The following is a 16934-nucleotide window of genomic DNA, read 5'->3' on the forward strand; positions in this document are numbered from 1 at the left end:
AGTTTGGGGGTACGTGAATGTGCTGACTCTTGAAAAGTAAGTTTATTTATTCTGGGTGGCGTAGAAAAAATATTGGTAGCACCTCCCGTAGCCCCGTCTGGGGTATCGGGCGTGAAAGGATTCGTTGAACGTGATACAGCAACTATAGGTGTTGACACAGCTATAGAAGTAGCTGTAGGAACGGATGCAGAAACAGATGTGCTTGCCGGAACTTGTGTCAGGACTTGTTGCTGTAAAGATACGGGTACTGGATCTTGGCGTTGAACCTCCCTGGCAGGCGGTCTATGTGGGGCGGGATTAGCATACTCGGGAGCTGCGTCATCTAAATATGAGGAAAGAAAAACATCTTCTGCGGTTCTAGGATGCCCCTTAGGATGTACCTTTATTGGGAATAATGGGGGTGGCAAGTCTTTTGGTATCTCTGGAGTAGCCTTAGGTAATCCTTCGGCCAGAAGGGGATACATACCATTCATAAGGGCATGTCTTTGTCTGTCTACTTGTTCTGATTTCACTCTTGTACCTTCTTCAATTAATAGGTTCTCTCGTACTTTATTTGAATTCTCTCTATTTCTCTCTTCCTGTCGGAGGGCTTTTTCGGTACGTCTATGAGATTCTTTACGCCATAATTCAACGGCATCTTTCTGTGACTGTCTGACTTTCCTTTTCCATAACTCTTCCTCTACTTTCATGATGCACTCTGCATCCCAGGTTCCCGCTGTGGGCCACCTCTGACTTTCTGGTAATTCCTTGGTGTAGTCTACCCATAAATCAAGAAATAATATAGCATCTAAGCCATGTTTATGATACATGAAGTACCCTGGAGTGTCCCTAGGAGGAATAGGAACGGCTTCTTCGAGTACCCCTTTTCTTGTTGTGATCTGTCTTAGTTTCGAAAAGAGCGGCATATTGAGAACTGATCTGATACTTGATTTTGAACAAACTTAATACAGTAAACACGATAATGAACAGTCATTCATACCACAATATGCAGAACGTACTTAAAACATTTAACATTTAACATTTACCTGAACAGTCAATAATGATGATGGTCTAAAGAAAACTTAATCACTAAAACATAATACTCGACTTTAACTGAATTATTCTGAATTTATATACTTGATATACTAGATATACTGCTAAACAGTACAGATACACTGCTGAAACAGTGCAGACCGGATTTGTGTACCCAAACCCGTCTTGACCGGCACAACCTATGTGCACGTCAGAATGCCTCCCCAGTAATGGTACTCACCGGGTAGCTCGGAAACGGAAGGCCTCGGAAACTGAACTGAACTTGAACCGGACTGGACTCGACTCGACTCGAACACTTCGGAAACTGGACTCGACTTCGGACTTCGGGAACTGGTGGGCCTCTGTATACCTCGGATCTTGCTCTCTCAGCTAGGCTCTGGTCGGGATACTTCGCACTTCTCACCGCCTCGTCTGGGTGTTGATCGCAGCCTCAGTCGCCCCCGCTTGACCGGAGGGAGATACAGGAAATCCTGCTGGTACGCGTAATTGTCCGTCCAGCTGTGGCAGGAGACCGGGCCTGCAACTCACCGCCGGCGCGTGAGATGAGAAAGTGTCCCTATTCGGGCGCCATTCATGTGGTAAATAATTTAATTACCGGGACTTAATTTGATACGGAAACATAATAAAATAGCTCAGTAAATAAGAGGCAGAATCCGTGGTATTAGAGGTTCGGAATGGGCTTTATTCCAATGATCGATTATAATCGGTTGCTCCAAGTTCCATCACCACGGAGGTTCAGGAAGTGAAGTACATACATTATTGACAAGAAATGACTTTTATAGAACATACATTACAATGGAATAGATGCGGGAGGCGTAACAATTGATAAGGAAGATGACGATTCACATGCGTAACCGAAAATGGGTGTAATGAGGAGTAAAAAGGAACATAATTGGTTATGATGTCATATATAGGTGGATCTATAAGATTATACTTGGCATAGATGCGTGCGCAGCAGCATGACGTGTGATTTACGTGCAACTAGGGGGTGAGGGGGACTTGACATTTAGCTCTACATGTGGAGACAAGAAGTCTGGGGGTCAAGTCAACCTAATCCCAAATCATATCTAACATCCTATGTTTAAAGAACTATGTTATCCACAAAGGGAGGACTCTTGAACAAAATCTATTCTATACTGACTGTGTGTGCGTGCACAAGCGTCTAAGTGTCTACACTAGATGCGAGGGCAGGAATCTTCCATAGTAACAGGGCTATGAATTACTTGCATAAAGACAGAGAAGCCGGGCCCTTTGCTCGGTAGCTGGAAGAATGTTTACTTAAACTACTAGACAGGAATGCATTGGGCAGGGAACGGAGCAGATAATTTCGAATGTGAAGTACAGTTTTTGGCAGGCAGCAGGCTGATGTCAGGCTTCGTGAGCCGCGCAGAGAATGAGACAAAGTTCATGGTCACAGATGCAGGCTCAGACTGGAGCTTTCAGAGGCAGAAGGCAAAAAGAGTTCGATGACAGAATCAGGGCCTACTTGCCTGGACTGTAAAATGGCATAAGTGAACCATATAAAGCCGGTGGCCTTTCATACTTAGGAATGGAATATCCGGCCTATTCATGGCGGATCTGACAGAGGACATGTTGACGGTGGACGCACATGTGTTTGCGTCTTCAGAACTAGAACTGGAGGGAACATACATGTACTTGTGATACATGCATGGAACCGTTGGGGTCCAAGATAGGGGACATAACTGATCAGAAAAATCCATATTTCCACACCTTTACTCAATGTGCACCCAACGTGGCCACTGTTGGCCCATGGGAGCGGATCTCCTCGGTCCCCGTACTCAATGTGCACCCAACGTGGCCACTGTTGGCCCATGGGAGCGGATCTCTTTCATGCCCGTACTCAATGTGCACCCAACGTGGCCACTGTTGGCCCATGGGAGCGGATCTCCTTCATGCCCGTACTCAATGTGAACCCAATGTGGCCACTGTCACAGGGTTGCGCAATGTGACATCTTTTCAGGTCGGGCTTGAAAACCAGACCCTGCGGCATCTCCTAGAAAGGAAAACTGTGGTAATTAAAAGAGATGAAGGGCTAACATGGGAAGAGAGAAAGGACCATGAAACGCAGTAGGGCATAAAAGGAGAGACCGGGCTGGAAAAAGGGTATTGTGAGAAAGGACCTGCTTTTCCCGTAAAGCAGTGAGGAGGATCCACAATGGCAACAAAAACATGGACCAGAGACGGAGACCCAAAGCGAGGTCGGTGAAAAGAAGCTGCAGAGAAAATAAGAAAGGAACACCCTAACCAGAAACCAGTAAGCAGGCCTTTGGGCGGAGAGAAAGAAGTGAGGATCTCTGAAAGGGGCGTGGTCAAAGTAGCGCAATGAGCATTACTGTCTAAGAGGTCTGGCCTATGTAACTAAGGGTGTGGCTTAAAACATGAACTGAAATCCAGATCACTATCTCTATGAGTTTCTGTTATTGCATCCAGGCATGTTACACAATAAAAACATATACCTCAAATAAGCCACACCTATTGGCTTTGTCAACACTTGTTAGTTGTATAAGATAAAGGAAATGCAACAATGATTTTGTTGTGAAAGATTAGTATTGAAAATGTTTCATTCTGAAGATGTGAAACCCTGAAATAAACATTACTACGCTCTGCAGAAGGAGCGGTGGCCTTCTGAGTGTCTGTCACTCCCATTCTCCCCTCTAAAGACATGTCTTCTGTTGTGTCTCACTTTTAAACACTTATGCTCATTTGTTCACCACATCTTTCTAAAATCCTCCATCTGCATATCTCATATTTTCTCACAATTATTTTTGGGCTGTGTGCGATTGTGTGGTGCAGAGGGAAGCCAAGGATTGGATGTGCACGTAGTCCGTGCATGTCTATGATCCACAGACAGGGACTCTGAGACACTTGCACGGCCTTCTGCCTCCGCTTCAGAGCTCTCAGGCGTGCGCTGCCATAAACACCCACCCAGACCCTGAACTCGCCCAGACCCTGAACTCGCCCAGACCCTGAACTCGCCCAGACCCTGAACTCGCCCAGACCCTGAACTCGCCCAGACCCTGAACTCGCCCAGACCCTGAACTCACCCAGACCCTGAACTCACCCAGACCCTGAACTCACCCAGACCCTGAACTCGCCCAGACCCCTGGAGGCGACTGGGCTCAAAGTTTGCCCAGGAACCGTGTGTTGCCTGATGAGATAAACCCACAGAAGCACAGCGGGGAAAAGCAAAGGCTCCTAAGGAATGGAAGATGAAGTCAAATGTGAAATGCAAACAGTGACGGCATCGCTAATTTGCAATACCATGTGGGTCTTTACTGCTATTATTGAAAAATGGATCAGTCTTATGGCAGCAAAGTTAAGGATCTGAACATTGAGCCAAGCAGGGACCCGATTCAAAGCACTGCCGGGTCGGAGAGCTGGCGGGACCTGGCCCACGTAAAGCCCTGTTATCCCTACACACATCAACAATGCTGAGGAAGGACAGCGAGACGGGTGGGGTGGGGCTGGAGCCTGCTGATTCCTGGGCATGAGGTGAGGAGGGGGGGCTGAAGCCTGGTTATTCCTGGGCATGAGGTGAGGAGGGGGGGCTGAAGCCTGGTGATTCCTGGGCATGAGGTGAGGAGGGGGGGCTGAAGCCTGGTGATTCCTGGGCATGAGGTGAAGAGGGGGGCTGGAGCCTGCTGCTTCCTGGGCATGAGGTGAAGAAGGGGGGCTGAAGCCTGCTGCTTCCTGGGCATGAGGTGAAGAGGGGGGGGGGGAGGCTGAAGCCTGCTGCTTCCTGGGCATGAGGTGAAGAGGGGGGGCTGAAGCCTGCTGATTCCTGGGCATGAGGTGAAGAGGGGGGGGGGCTGAAGCCTGCTGCTTCCTGGGCATGAGGTGAAGAGGGGGGGCTGAAGCCTGCTGCTTCCTGGGCATGAGGTGAAGAGGGGGGCTGGAGCCTGCTGCTTCCTGGGCATGAGGTGAAGAAGGGGGGCTGGAGCCTGCTGCTTCCTGGGAATGAGGTGAAGAAGGGGGGCTGAAGCCTGCTGATTCCTGGGCATGAGGTGAAGAGGGGGGGGGGGGCTGAAGCCTGCTGCTTCCTGGGCATGAGGTGAAGAGGGGGGGCTGAAGCCTGCTGCTTCCTGGGCATGAGGTGAAGAGGGGGGCTGAAGCCTGCTGCTTCCTGGGCATGAGGTGAAGAGGGGGGGCTGAAGCCTGCTGCTTCCTGGGCATGAGGTGAAGAGGGGGGCTGAAGCCTGCTGCTTCCTGGGCATGAGGGGAGTGAAGAGGGGGGGGGGGGGGCTGAAGCCTGCTGCTTCCTGGGCATGAGGTGAAGGGGGGGGGGGGCTGAAGCCTGCTGCTTCCTGGGCATGAGGTGAAGAGGGTGGGGGGGGCTGAAGCCTGCTGCTTCCTGGGCATGAGGTGAAGAGGGGGGGGGCTGAAGCCTGCTGCTTCCTGGGCATGAGGTGAAGAGGGGGGGGGGGCTGAAGCCTGCTGCTTCCTGGGCATGAGGTGAAGAGGGGGGGCTGAAGCCTGCTGCTTCCTGGGCATGAGGTGAAGAGGGGGGCTGAAGCCTGCTGCTTCCTGGGCATGAGGTGAAGAGGGGGGGCTGAAGCCTGCTGCTTCCTGGGCATGAGGTGAGGGGGGGGGGGCTGAAGCCAGCTGCTTCCTGGGCATGAGGTGAAGAGGGGGGGGCTGAAGCCTGCTGCTTCCTGGGCATGAGGTGAAGATGGGGGGCTGAAGCCTGCTGCTTCCTGGGCATGAGGTGAAGAGGGGGGCTGAAGCCTGCTGCTTCCTGGGCATGAGGTGAAGAGGGGGGCTGAAGCCTGCTGCTTCCTGGGCATGAGGCGAAGAGGGGGGGGGGCTGAAGCCTGCTACTTCCTGGGCATGAGGTGAAGAGGGGGGCTGAAGCCTGCTGCTTCCTGGGCATGAGGTGAAATGGGGGGCTGATGCCTGCTGTTTCCTGGGCATGAGGTGAGGAGGGGGGGGCTGAAGCCTGCTGCTTCCTGGGCATGTGGTGAAGAGGGGGGGAGGCTGAAGCCTGCTGCTTCCTGGGCATGAGGTGAAGAGGGGGGCTGAAGCCTGCTGCTTCCTGGGCATGAGGTGAAGAGTTCTTTGCACAGCTCAACAACGAGCCTTGGCATGGGTGAGCGCAGAAGGGAAACCGAATGAGGCTTGTGGGCGAGCAATAGGACAGGGCAAGGGGCAGACAACCATGAAAATCAGATGTGTGTCAAAGCTCCAAACTACAATAAAAAGTAATTTTGTGTTAAGACTGAAGGAAGTCTTAAGAATGGAAAAAGGAGGAATAGGACTGCCAGAAAGACAATGGGGACTCAATAAGGGTAAAAGTATCTCTTTTTCATCAGAGGTATTAGGAGAAAAATGAAGGCTGACAAAAAGAATAAACTGGATAAAGGACGAGACGGGAACGTATGAAACAAAATAGCAGTAAAGAGAGAAGCCAGATGAGATTGCAGAACTAAAAGAGCTCTGAGTTAAGAATGTAGGTAAATAAACGGTAGGAGAAAGCAGGGTTGCTTAAGTTCCTTATTTTCAATGGCAGTATTTTTAATTGTATTTACCCACCTGTGCTATCTTTGAGGGTCGTTCTGTCATGGACGTCTCCCAAGACCAACCTCTGTGGAATGCCACGCCAAAGAAAAGAGACAGTGAGACATTAGTGTTTGTCTATATGAATATCCTGTGGTGGAAAGCCTGTGCTCTAAAGAGAACAAAAATTCTCATTCAATGCCTTCTTTAATCAAATACAAGGATGCCATGACCTGCAACCTTCCCCCTCATTCAGAACTGCAACAGCTATTTCCAGAACCAAAGTGGACAAGAAGCGAAACTGTTGCACAGGCAGGCTCGTTTCCCGGCATTGCCAGCCAAAAAGCCGTGTGTACCCCATACAGCCCAGAGCTGGGTAAGGTCAGTAATTGCCAGCCAAACAGCCGTGTGTACCCCATACAGCCCAGAGCTGGGTAAGGTCAGTAATTGCCAGCCAAACAGCCGTGTGTACCCCATACAGCCCAGAGCTGGGTAAGGTCAGTAATTGCCAGCCAAACAGCCGTGTGTACCCCCGTACAACAGCTGAGAGCTGGGTAAGGTCAGTAATTGCCAGCCAAACAGCCGTGTGTACCCCATACAGCCCAGAGCTGGGTAAGGTCAGTAATTGCCAGCCAAACAGCCGTGTGTACCCCCGCACAACAGCTGAGAGCTGGGTAAGGTCAGTAATTGCCAGCCAAAGAGCTGTGTGTACCCCCGCACAGCCCAGAGCCGGGTAAGGTCAGTCATTGCCAGCCAAAGAGCCGAGTGTACCCCCACGCAGCCCATTGCAACCAGATTTTATTTGTTCAATGATAGTCCATCGCATATCATTCGTAGTGTGGTTATTTTCAAGGAAATGTTCAGTAAGCTTAGTCGTTACCCCTTTATATCGATGTTACTACGATGCTCGCATATTCTCTGTTTGATCTTTCTTGTCATTCCCACGTATTTTAGATTGCACGGGCACTTGATCAAGTAGACCACGTTGGTACTGTTGCAATTAGTGTGGGTTCTTTGGGTCCATGTCTTACCTTGTATCTAATAATAAAGTTTTGGTGTTGCTGGTCAGATTAGACACTGCAGTTACCGCAAGGGTAGTGGCCTACAATGTCTGGTAATTCCCATGCATTAAGTACAGTTGATGGATTGACCTTCCCTGTTGTTATGGGGCGAGTGTTCACCAAAGAATCTTTAAGGCTCCTTGCTTTTTTGGACGAGAACAAGGGGTTTTCCCAATGTAGGTTGCCAGTGTTAATTATTGACCAATGTTTATTGATGGACTTCGTCATCAGGTTAGATGCTGTGTTGTAAGTCGTCACACAAGTGAGAGGTATTTCACTTCCCGGGGGATTTTTCTCTTCCAAAAGAACTTCTCTCGGTTGATTCCTTGCTCGTTTTTGACACTTGTAGAGGATTCTTTCAGGATAGCCTCTCTCGGTTAGTTTATGTGTCAGATCCCTGGCCTGACTCCGATAGTCCATGGTTTTACTGCAGTTTCTGCGTAGTCTCAGATATTAGCCATAGGGTAAGTTCTCCCTCAGGGCTCTTGGATGAAAACTCTCAAATCTTAAAAGATTATTCCTTGCACTTGGTTTATGATAGGTTTTGGTTTCCAAACGGCCATTCTCCTTCGTTATAACCACATCTAGGAAGATCATCGTCTGAGGGTCCACATTATGTGTGAACCTGAGGTTATTGTCACAGGTGTTGATCCATTGCCATTTGGCAAGGACCAGCTGAAACCCTGAACGAATTTAAACTTTGGATCCTTGAAAATAACCACACTACGAATGATATGCGATGGACTATCATTGAACAAATAAAATCTGGTTGCAATGTACTACAGAGACTTTTTGAAAAGGAACAAAGGTGGGTTTATAGGCTATCAACTCACATTAATGGCCTTAACGAGAATATCCCTTGGAACTCAGTACTGACGAGATAAGTATTTACTCACCATGTTGATCATGCTCTACATTTTCCCACTAACATAGTAATATGAATGCGAGAAGGAGACCTGGTTGATTCACATAAATTTAATTTTTTACTAATTAAAACCTGTATGTATTATAATCAGAGTTAATATATTAAAATATTCCCCTCCCTCTACTTGAGGGTTTGGGGTTAGTTTAACTTTATTCGTTCCCTTTCACTTAAAGGAAATATTATCCGAGCTAACTTAACCCAAAATTTAGATGTTGATAATGATTGAGCTATGGGTATCACCATAGATCGAAGAAACATTGAGCGTACCTAAATACGACACTCGATAAACACCTATATTGTTTGCTTTTATGTTTCTGACCCTCGGATTTCACATAAATTATGAGAATATTTAATGTAGAAGCCACATGTTTGGGTACCGAGTATTTATTTATTTATTTCTCTGGAAATACACCCCCTTTTTTTGCCACTGAAACTTTATTAACCTTGAAACGGACTCTGTCCCATGTAACACGCCACGACGTGCTCACGTAGGTCACATGACCTCCACGTCACTGTTTTCTCCCACGTGAGCCGGAAATACCAACATATCAGAGAGGCTTAGACCGGGTCTTCGTTATTCCACCGGGAGACACGGCAGATCATCGTTAGGCATAAACGCGGACCGATTTGGTGAGTACGATGGCAATACATGGGCTTTCCAAGCTCGCTCTACACCGCTCAATATATATGCTTAACTAGTGATTAATTCTTTCAATTTAGATATTGAAGTCACAAATCGCGTGATCCCGACTCCCATGAGGTGCGCAAATACCGCTCTCTAAGTAAGCGTCCATCCCTTTCCTCCCATACACCTGACCGTTGGCTTGATACTTTTTTGCGAATTTTACTGCGCTGGGCGATTTTGATACTTATTTCGTCTTAGCGGCACGCCCACCGCATTGAGTGAGGTTGTGTAAATTACCCACTACTGTGTTTTAGTTGCATGTGGGTTCATTTTAACCAGGGCTATCGGGAGACTCCCCGTTATACCTCTAGGTTACACTGGTGCACTAGTAAACTTGTACTCTTATTAGAGTATATTGACGCCCACTTTTTGAAATTCACGTGAGTGGGTATGGAATATATGTGTGTGGCTCTTGATCGCTACCTATCCATGTGTGTGACTCCTGATCGCTCTTAAGAATATGCATAAGATTGTGTGAGCCCACATCCTCACTAGTGGTGAGGTTCACTGAGTGCTGAACGACAGTGTTGCGCACATCACTTCTATTGGCAACTACCACGAGCATTGATTCTGCGAATAGAGTGACGATTATATGCATTATATGTTTGTCCCGTGTTCGTTTTGTTTTTCTCTACAGATTTTTCCCTTTCGACGACTTGAAGAAAGGTTGTCCTAACCGTGAGTAGCGGGTTAGGTTTCAAACACTGACCAAGGGTAGGGCACACCTTAGCGAGTGTGCACCACCAGGGTCACGTTCTTTGGTCCTGACGAAAACCTAGCAATGGCAACTGATGGTTGAAACATGTAGACCTAAAAAAAAAAAAATCACTTGTTTAATTCATTATAAGATACCTTGGGTCAATCTAACCTTCCCTGGTATCTTCACTATTTTTTATCATTGTCCAAATTACCCTGGAATAAAATACTTTCAATTGGGTTCAATCTGGCCAATTTTTTAATCTAAATTCACTATTCACCTTCATCCTAAAATCCAGCTCCACTGTAGTCAGGTGTCGTAGCACACCCGGATGGCACTCGGCTATCCGGGTGGGACCTCGATGATGAAGCATGTCACCAACCAGGTTGGTGAGTGAGGGGTCTTCTTAAGAAAGATTATTTCTTCACTTGCTTCACGTTCCAATACCCTATAGACAGTTTTCTGTCGATTGGGAGCACTCCCTGGCTTTGTTTGATAAGGTCAGTAATTGCCAGCCAAAGAGCCGTGTGTACCCCCGCACAGCCCAGAGCTGGTAAAGGTCAGTAATTGCCAGCCAAAGAGCCGTGTGTACCCCCGCACAGCCCAGAGCTGGGTAAGGTCAGTAATTGCCAGCCAAAGAGCCGTGTGCACCCCCGCACAGCCCAGAGCTGGGTAAGGTCAGTAATTGCCAGCCAAAGAGCCGTGTGCACCCCCGCACAGCCCAGAGCTGGGTAAGGTCAGTAATTGCCAGCCAAAGAGCAGTGTGTACCCCCACACAGCCCAGAGCTGGGTAAGGTCAGTAATTGCCAGCTAAAGAGCAGTGTGTACCCCCACACAGCCCAGAGCTGGGTAAGGTCAGTAATTGCCAGCCAAAGAGCCGTGTGTACCCCACACGGCCCAGATCTGGGTAAGGTTGGTAATTGCCAGCCAAAGAGCCGTGTGTATCCCCACACAGCCCAGAGCTGGGGAAGGTCAGTAATTGCTAGCCTAACCTGCAAAGACTGCTGCTGAACGTGGGCTGTTTGAGTGGAATTCCAATTAAAACAGTTCGAATACTCGCACGGCTAGCTAGAGCACCACAAATAAAAACATCCGGTCAGTAAGGAAAGGAGCAGAAAGTGGCTGGAGGAGCAGTGCCTGGTATGTGGAAAAACGTACCCCATAAACCTTTAATGATGCCGAGATACCACAACTGGAATGTACTGCAGCATAAAGAACACTGGGTGCCGCATCCCTGTATCAGAAGTCCCTTCAAGCATGTACCGAAGGCCTGACCAACTTTATTTAATGTGAATACATTTGCATTTCTTTTTCAAAAAAGAATTCCATTTCATGGGCATATTTATTGTAAGTGATAAATGTGCTACCTGAATAAGGTGCTATAGCTCGCACCTCCCTCCAAGCAGAAGCCTTGACTTGTCTGCTTCACTATCCCCTAAAATTCACCGAGGACACGGCAGTACATCTCCTCTAGCTCTGGGGACAACAGCAGTACTTCTCACAAGGTTTGCTTAGTTGCCCTTGAGTCCCACTAGCCTGTGCACTAGTTAGAGATGGAAAAAAAAAATCTACATTTGCCAGATGTCTGAAATTGCAAACTGTATGCTGAGTTGTTATTAAGCTGCCAAATAATGTTTAAAAAATAAAGAAGCCAATACTTATAAAGGGGGAATAAAAGGTAAATGCCGTCTCTTTATATAAAATCACAGTGAATTTGGTTGGTATATTTTTTAAGTAAGTTATTTCTGTTTTTTTACAGGTGTAGCAGCAGTTTCTGAATTTGACATGTTCCCTCTAAGCCGAGAGGTTGGCCAATATCCAATAAATCCTCTGAACACAGAGACAAGGGAGTCCACTTATCCGCTCAGCACAGGTCAGAAGAACTCCTCATGTTATAATCGTACGCAGTGATATATGCATTCCTGAGATGGCACGGGCAGGGCTGTACACTGCCTTTACAAGAGTGAGAGTACAAACAGAGGGCAAGTCCTTCCAACCTAATCTGGTCTTAGTCCCCAAAGTCTATATTTGCGACCACAAGTATGACCCTCTTGGTGCCACTTATATACACTTAGACTTGATATATGGTCTTAATCTGTCTTTTCATGAGGCTAGAACCTTACAAATGTGCTTGGGGTCACGGATGTAAGATCTGCTTCTCGAGAACAGCAGTCACTTCGATCCCCAAGTGAACAAGATTCCCTTATGAAGTCATGACAATTTGTTGTTTTTTGTTGACCGAAGGGCATCTCCATGCCTGTTGCATCTTTCTCCAGCGAACACATTCATGGAGTTTAGCGTTAAAGCGGCCATGGTCCAGGGGTGTTATGTCTTCCGCTGTTCTCCTAGCACTCGGAGGGCCCCACTTACGTATGCTCGATAGGCAGCTGCCTATTTGAAAGTTGAGAATCTGTTGAACATATTTTTCAGAGAGGGGCATAATTTGTCTTCCACCACTGGCAGACACAGGTAGCTTAATGAGACGTGTATTCCCAAATATACATCCTATGCAGACAAGATAACAGCTTGTTGATTCTGTCATTAACACCCAGCATGGAGAAAAGCACACCTTTAATACTTAATCTGGCATCGCAACTGGTAACCCTACCATTTGTATCCACCACATTCCTGAATCCCACTGCAAGGTTTTTCCACCTCACCCAAGCCCATTACTCGTGCAGTGCAACCCATCCATGTGCCACATCCAAACGCGTTCCCTATAGTCCACCATCCTGTTTTCTTTATTGTCTTTAGTGTATACGACTCATCCATGTGCCACATCCAGCTTTCTTTATTGTCTTTAGTGTATACAACCCATCCATGTGCCACATCCAAACGCGTTCCCTATAGTCCCACATCCAGCTTTCTTTATTGTCTTTAGTGTATACAACCCATCCATGTGCCACATCCAAAGGCGTTCCCTATAGTCCACCACCCAGCTTTCTTTATTGTCTTTAGTGTATACAACTCATCCATGTGCTGCATCCAAACGCGTTCCCTATAGTCGAGCACCCAGCTTTCTTTATTGTCTTTAGTGAATACAACCCATCCATGTGCCACATCCAAAGGCGTTACCTATAGTCCACCATCCAGCTTTCTTTATTGTCTTTAGTGAATACAACCCATCCATGTGCCACATCCAAACGCGTTCCCTATAGTCCCACATCCAGCTTTCTTTATTGTCTTTAGTGTATACAACCCATCCATGTGCCACATCCAAACGCGTTCCCTATAGTCCACCACCCAGCTTTCTTTATTGTCTTTAGTGTATACAACTCATCCATGTGCCACATCCAAACGCGTTCCCTATAGTCCACCACCCAGCTTTCTTTATTGTCTTTAGTGTATACAACCCATCCATGTGCCACATCCAAACGCGCTCCCTATAGTCCCACATCCAGCTTTCTTTATTCTCTTTAGTGTATACAACCCATCCATGTGACACATCCAAACGCGCTCCCTATAGTCCCAAATCCAGCTTTCTTTATTCTCTTTAGTGTATACAACTCATCCATGTGCCACATCCAAACGCGTTCCCTATAGTCCCACATCCTGTTTTCTTTATTGTCTTTAGTGTGTACAACCCATCCATGTGCCACATCCAAATGCGTTCCCTATAGTCTCACATCCAGGTTTCTTTATTGTCTTTAGTTTGTTCGAGGCATGTGGGCTGCTGAATTCATATCTGTGCATAGATCGCCGCCTAGTGTTGGGTCCGGATGTTTGCACGTTGTTGTCCTGGAAGAGTCTTCGAAGTATCCTTGGATAGGTGACTCCTCCCCTGGACTACAGTGCGCATGGGCATCCTCTCCATCCTCAGATTGTTTTTTTCCGCCATTGGGTTCGGATGTGCTATCTTAGCTCAAGTTAGGAAAATATTTTGTCGAGGCCAAAAGGCCTTTAGTTTGCGTCGGTACTGTTTATCGATCGGGTTTCGATACAATCCTGTTAGTTTACTAACTTTCAGCACCGACTTTTTTCGCATTTACCTGTCCATCGACTACTTCGACGATGGAATCGAGGACGCCATTCAAAAGGTGTCCGGTATGCAATGCGAAGTACCCACACATCGACGTCCATCCGGTGTGCAACAAATGCCTTTCGCCGGACCACGACGAATCGACATGCATGGCCTGTGCCCGGTTCCGTTCCAAGAAGACTCTGCGGAATCGACGAGCGGCGAGACTCGAGGCGCAGCACGCGGCACCGGCCCCAACAGACATCTTCGACGAGGCCGAAGACGTCGAGGAATTAGAAGTCTTGCCCTCCAGTCCCGTTTCCGAACACGAACCCGGATCGGACGAGGTAGACGAGTCACTCTTCCACAGAGGTGAAGACGACACCGAGGTAGGAGACGACGAGGAGGCCTTAGGGGCCGAAGAGAGTAGCTCCAATGATGAACAAGGCCTACCTGTTCAAACCGTTGAAACACCAGTGCCACAGCCTATGGCTCCGGTCGAGGGATCGCCTTCGGGCCTTACCCGAGACCCATCCCGCAGTTCTTCGGCCCCGCCCTCGGGCCCGGCCTCGGACGTTCAGCGGCAGCCATTACTACATAAACAGGCTGGTTTCCCTACCACAAAACCGAAACCGAAACCTGCTCCGGTTCCACCGAAACCGAAACTGAAAGTGGCGCTGGTCGGACCGAGGCCTTCGACGCCAGCGCACCGCGTGGGCACCGACCGCACCAAGAGGGACTTCGGTGCCGAACTTGAAGCGGGCGACGTTGGAGTCGACAAACGGAAAAAAGCCATCGGCACCGACAAACCTGCTCGGCTACCGGCACCGACGACACCAAGGGCCGTACAGCCTGCTGTGTCTCGCCTCGCTCCCTCGACGACACCTAAGCCTCAGGTATCGAAGACTTCGACGGTGATCTCTGCACCTCGACTCGATGAACCGCCGGCGCCGAAAAAATCCACGGCCGCCTCTACCAGCCTGGCCGGTGCCAAAGCCTCGAAGGCGCCCCAAGTACGACCTGGTGCGACGCAAGGCAACAAAACCACAGCTGTCCTCCAGGACACGTCGGGTTCCGGTTCGATCGGAGCTCCAGCAGCCTCTTCGGTGCCGGCCAACATTACCTTCGGCTTGCCTCCGTCGACAATCCCAAAAATGTTCCAACTCAGGACACGGGTCACCCAACCTACGGTCACACCTGCTGAGACGTCTCCGGCACGTATCATCGACGCCGACACTGGCAGGATGATTCTCCACGACCGAAGGATAACTTCGGAGCCGCCGTTGGACCCTTTCAGGATCCCACTAAAAAGGAAGTTGCCTGCAGAATCGGAACCTCTCCTTTATGAACCCTTCCATTCATCCTACCAGGATCCACACCGGTTCTCCCCCACACGCTCCGATACGGATGCATTGGAGGACTACATGGATGACCAAGTCCCCTACCATGTAGACACGGACCCTGATGACCAGCAGGACCCTGATCAAACTTGGGGCGACCCTGCAGACCCCAGTGCACCTCTCGATGCACAGGACCAACAACTCTATGGGGCAAAAACATCTCCTACGGAGGATACTGCGGCGTTCAACGCTCTTATTGAACGTGCTGCAAATAACCATGGGGTACAGCTTCACTCTGATACCATCGAAGATGACTTTCTAATGGACACCTTTGCATCCTCAGAAAGACATGTAAAGACTCTGCCAATGTTGAAGGGGGTCCTCAAACCAGCTAAGGACATTTTCAAAGAACCCACCAGGGCACGAGTGATAAACCCCAGGATTGATAAAAAATACAGATCAGCACCTGGGGATCCTACTTACATCAGAGGACAATTACCACTCGACTCCATCGTCGTAGCGAATGCACGCAAGAGGGCACACTCGCAAACGACAGGTGACGCTCCTCCCCCGGACAAAGAGTCCAAGGTGTTAGAAACCTCTGGCAAGCGTGTTGCCGCCCAAGCTGCCAACATATGGCGCATAGCCAACACTCAAGCGCTCCTTGCTCGCTATGATAGAGCGCACTATGACACACTGGAGCAAATATTCCAACATCTCCCTGACCAGTTCAAGGAAGGCTCAGAAATGCTCATCAGAGAAGGACAGCTGCTAACGAACGCTTCCATCAAATGCGCACTAGATGCTGCAGACACGGCTGCCAGAGCCATAAACACAAGCGTCATGCTGCGACGACATGCCTGGCTACGGATCTCAGGATTCAAGCCTGGGGTACAAAACAATATACTGAACCAGCCCGTCAACCCCGACTATTTATTCGGGCCAGAGGTTGACACCACCCTCGAAAAGATAAAAAAGGACACGGACACTGCAAAGTCCATGGGCGCCCTACAAACTCAGTCCTTTCGGAGCGGCTCCTTTCGTCGCCCCGGAAACAAGGGAGCAGGTAGAGGACAGGGGTCACAACAAACATATAACAAAGGCAATACACAGACCACCTATGATAAAAACACCCGAGGTGGATATCGTGGCTCCAGCACAAAGGGCAGAGGACGCGGCTACGGCAACACCAGGTCCTCCCCCAAGAACAAGCAGTGACGCCCTCTCCCTTCCTCCCGACCACATAACACCTGTCGGGGGAAGGCTACAAAGGTTCCTGTCCACGTGGAATTCCATCACCACGGACAGGTGGGTCAAAGATATTGTAAAATACGGTTACTGTCTGGAGTTAACCTCCACTCCACCCACAATACCACCAAGAAGCCGTCCTATGTCCTCAGAGCACTTAACGCTCTTACAGCAAGAAGTGCAAAGTATGCTTCTAAAAGGCGCTATAGAGGTCGTACCCACCCACGAGCAGGGTGCGGGAGTGTACTCCCTCTACTTCTTAATTCCAAAAAAGGACGGGTCGCTCAGACCTATATTAGACCTGAGACCCCTGAACCAGTACATTCTTTCAGAGCACTTTCACATGCTCACTCTACAGCAAGTCCTTCCGCTTCTCAAGCAGGGAGACTTCCTAGCCACACTGGACCTCAAGGATGCGTACTTTCACATACCCATCCACCCCTCACACAAAAAATACCTCAGGTTCACTGTTCA

General features: G+C 48.7%; 1 protein-coding gene across 1 annotated transcript in view; it reads left to right on the forward strand.

Annotated features, from left to right (window-relative positions):
• LOC146799887 (uncharacterized) overlaps window positions 1–16934 on the forward strand; it is a 235665-nt gene that overhangs the window by 81783 nt on the left and 136948 nt on the right. The window contains exon 4 of the mRNA XM_085620813.1: window positions 11674–11787. Coding sequence (XP_085476939.1) covers window positions 11674–11787 — 114 coding nt within the window. The remainder of the gene's footprint in view (window positions 1–11673; window positions 11788–16934) is intronic.

This window comes from Triturus cristatus, chromosome 8, assembly GCF_964204655.1.
Source record: "Triturus cristatus chromosome 8, aTriCri1.1, whole genome shotgun sequence".
Taxonomy (NCBI): Eukaryota; Metazoa; Chordata; class Amphibia; order Caudata; family Salamandridae; genus Triturus; species Triturus cristatus.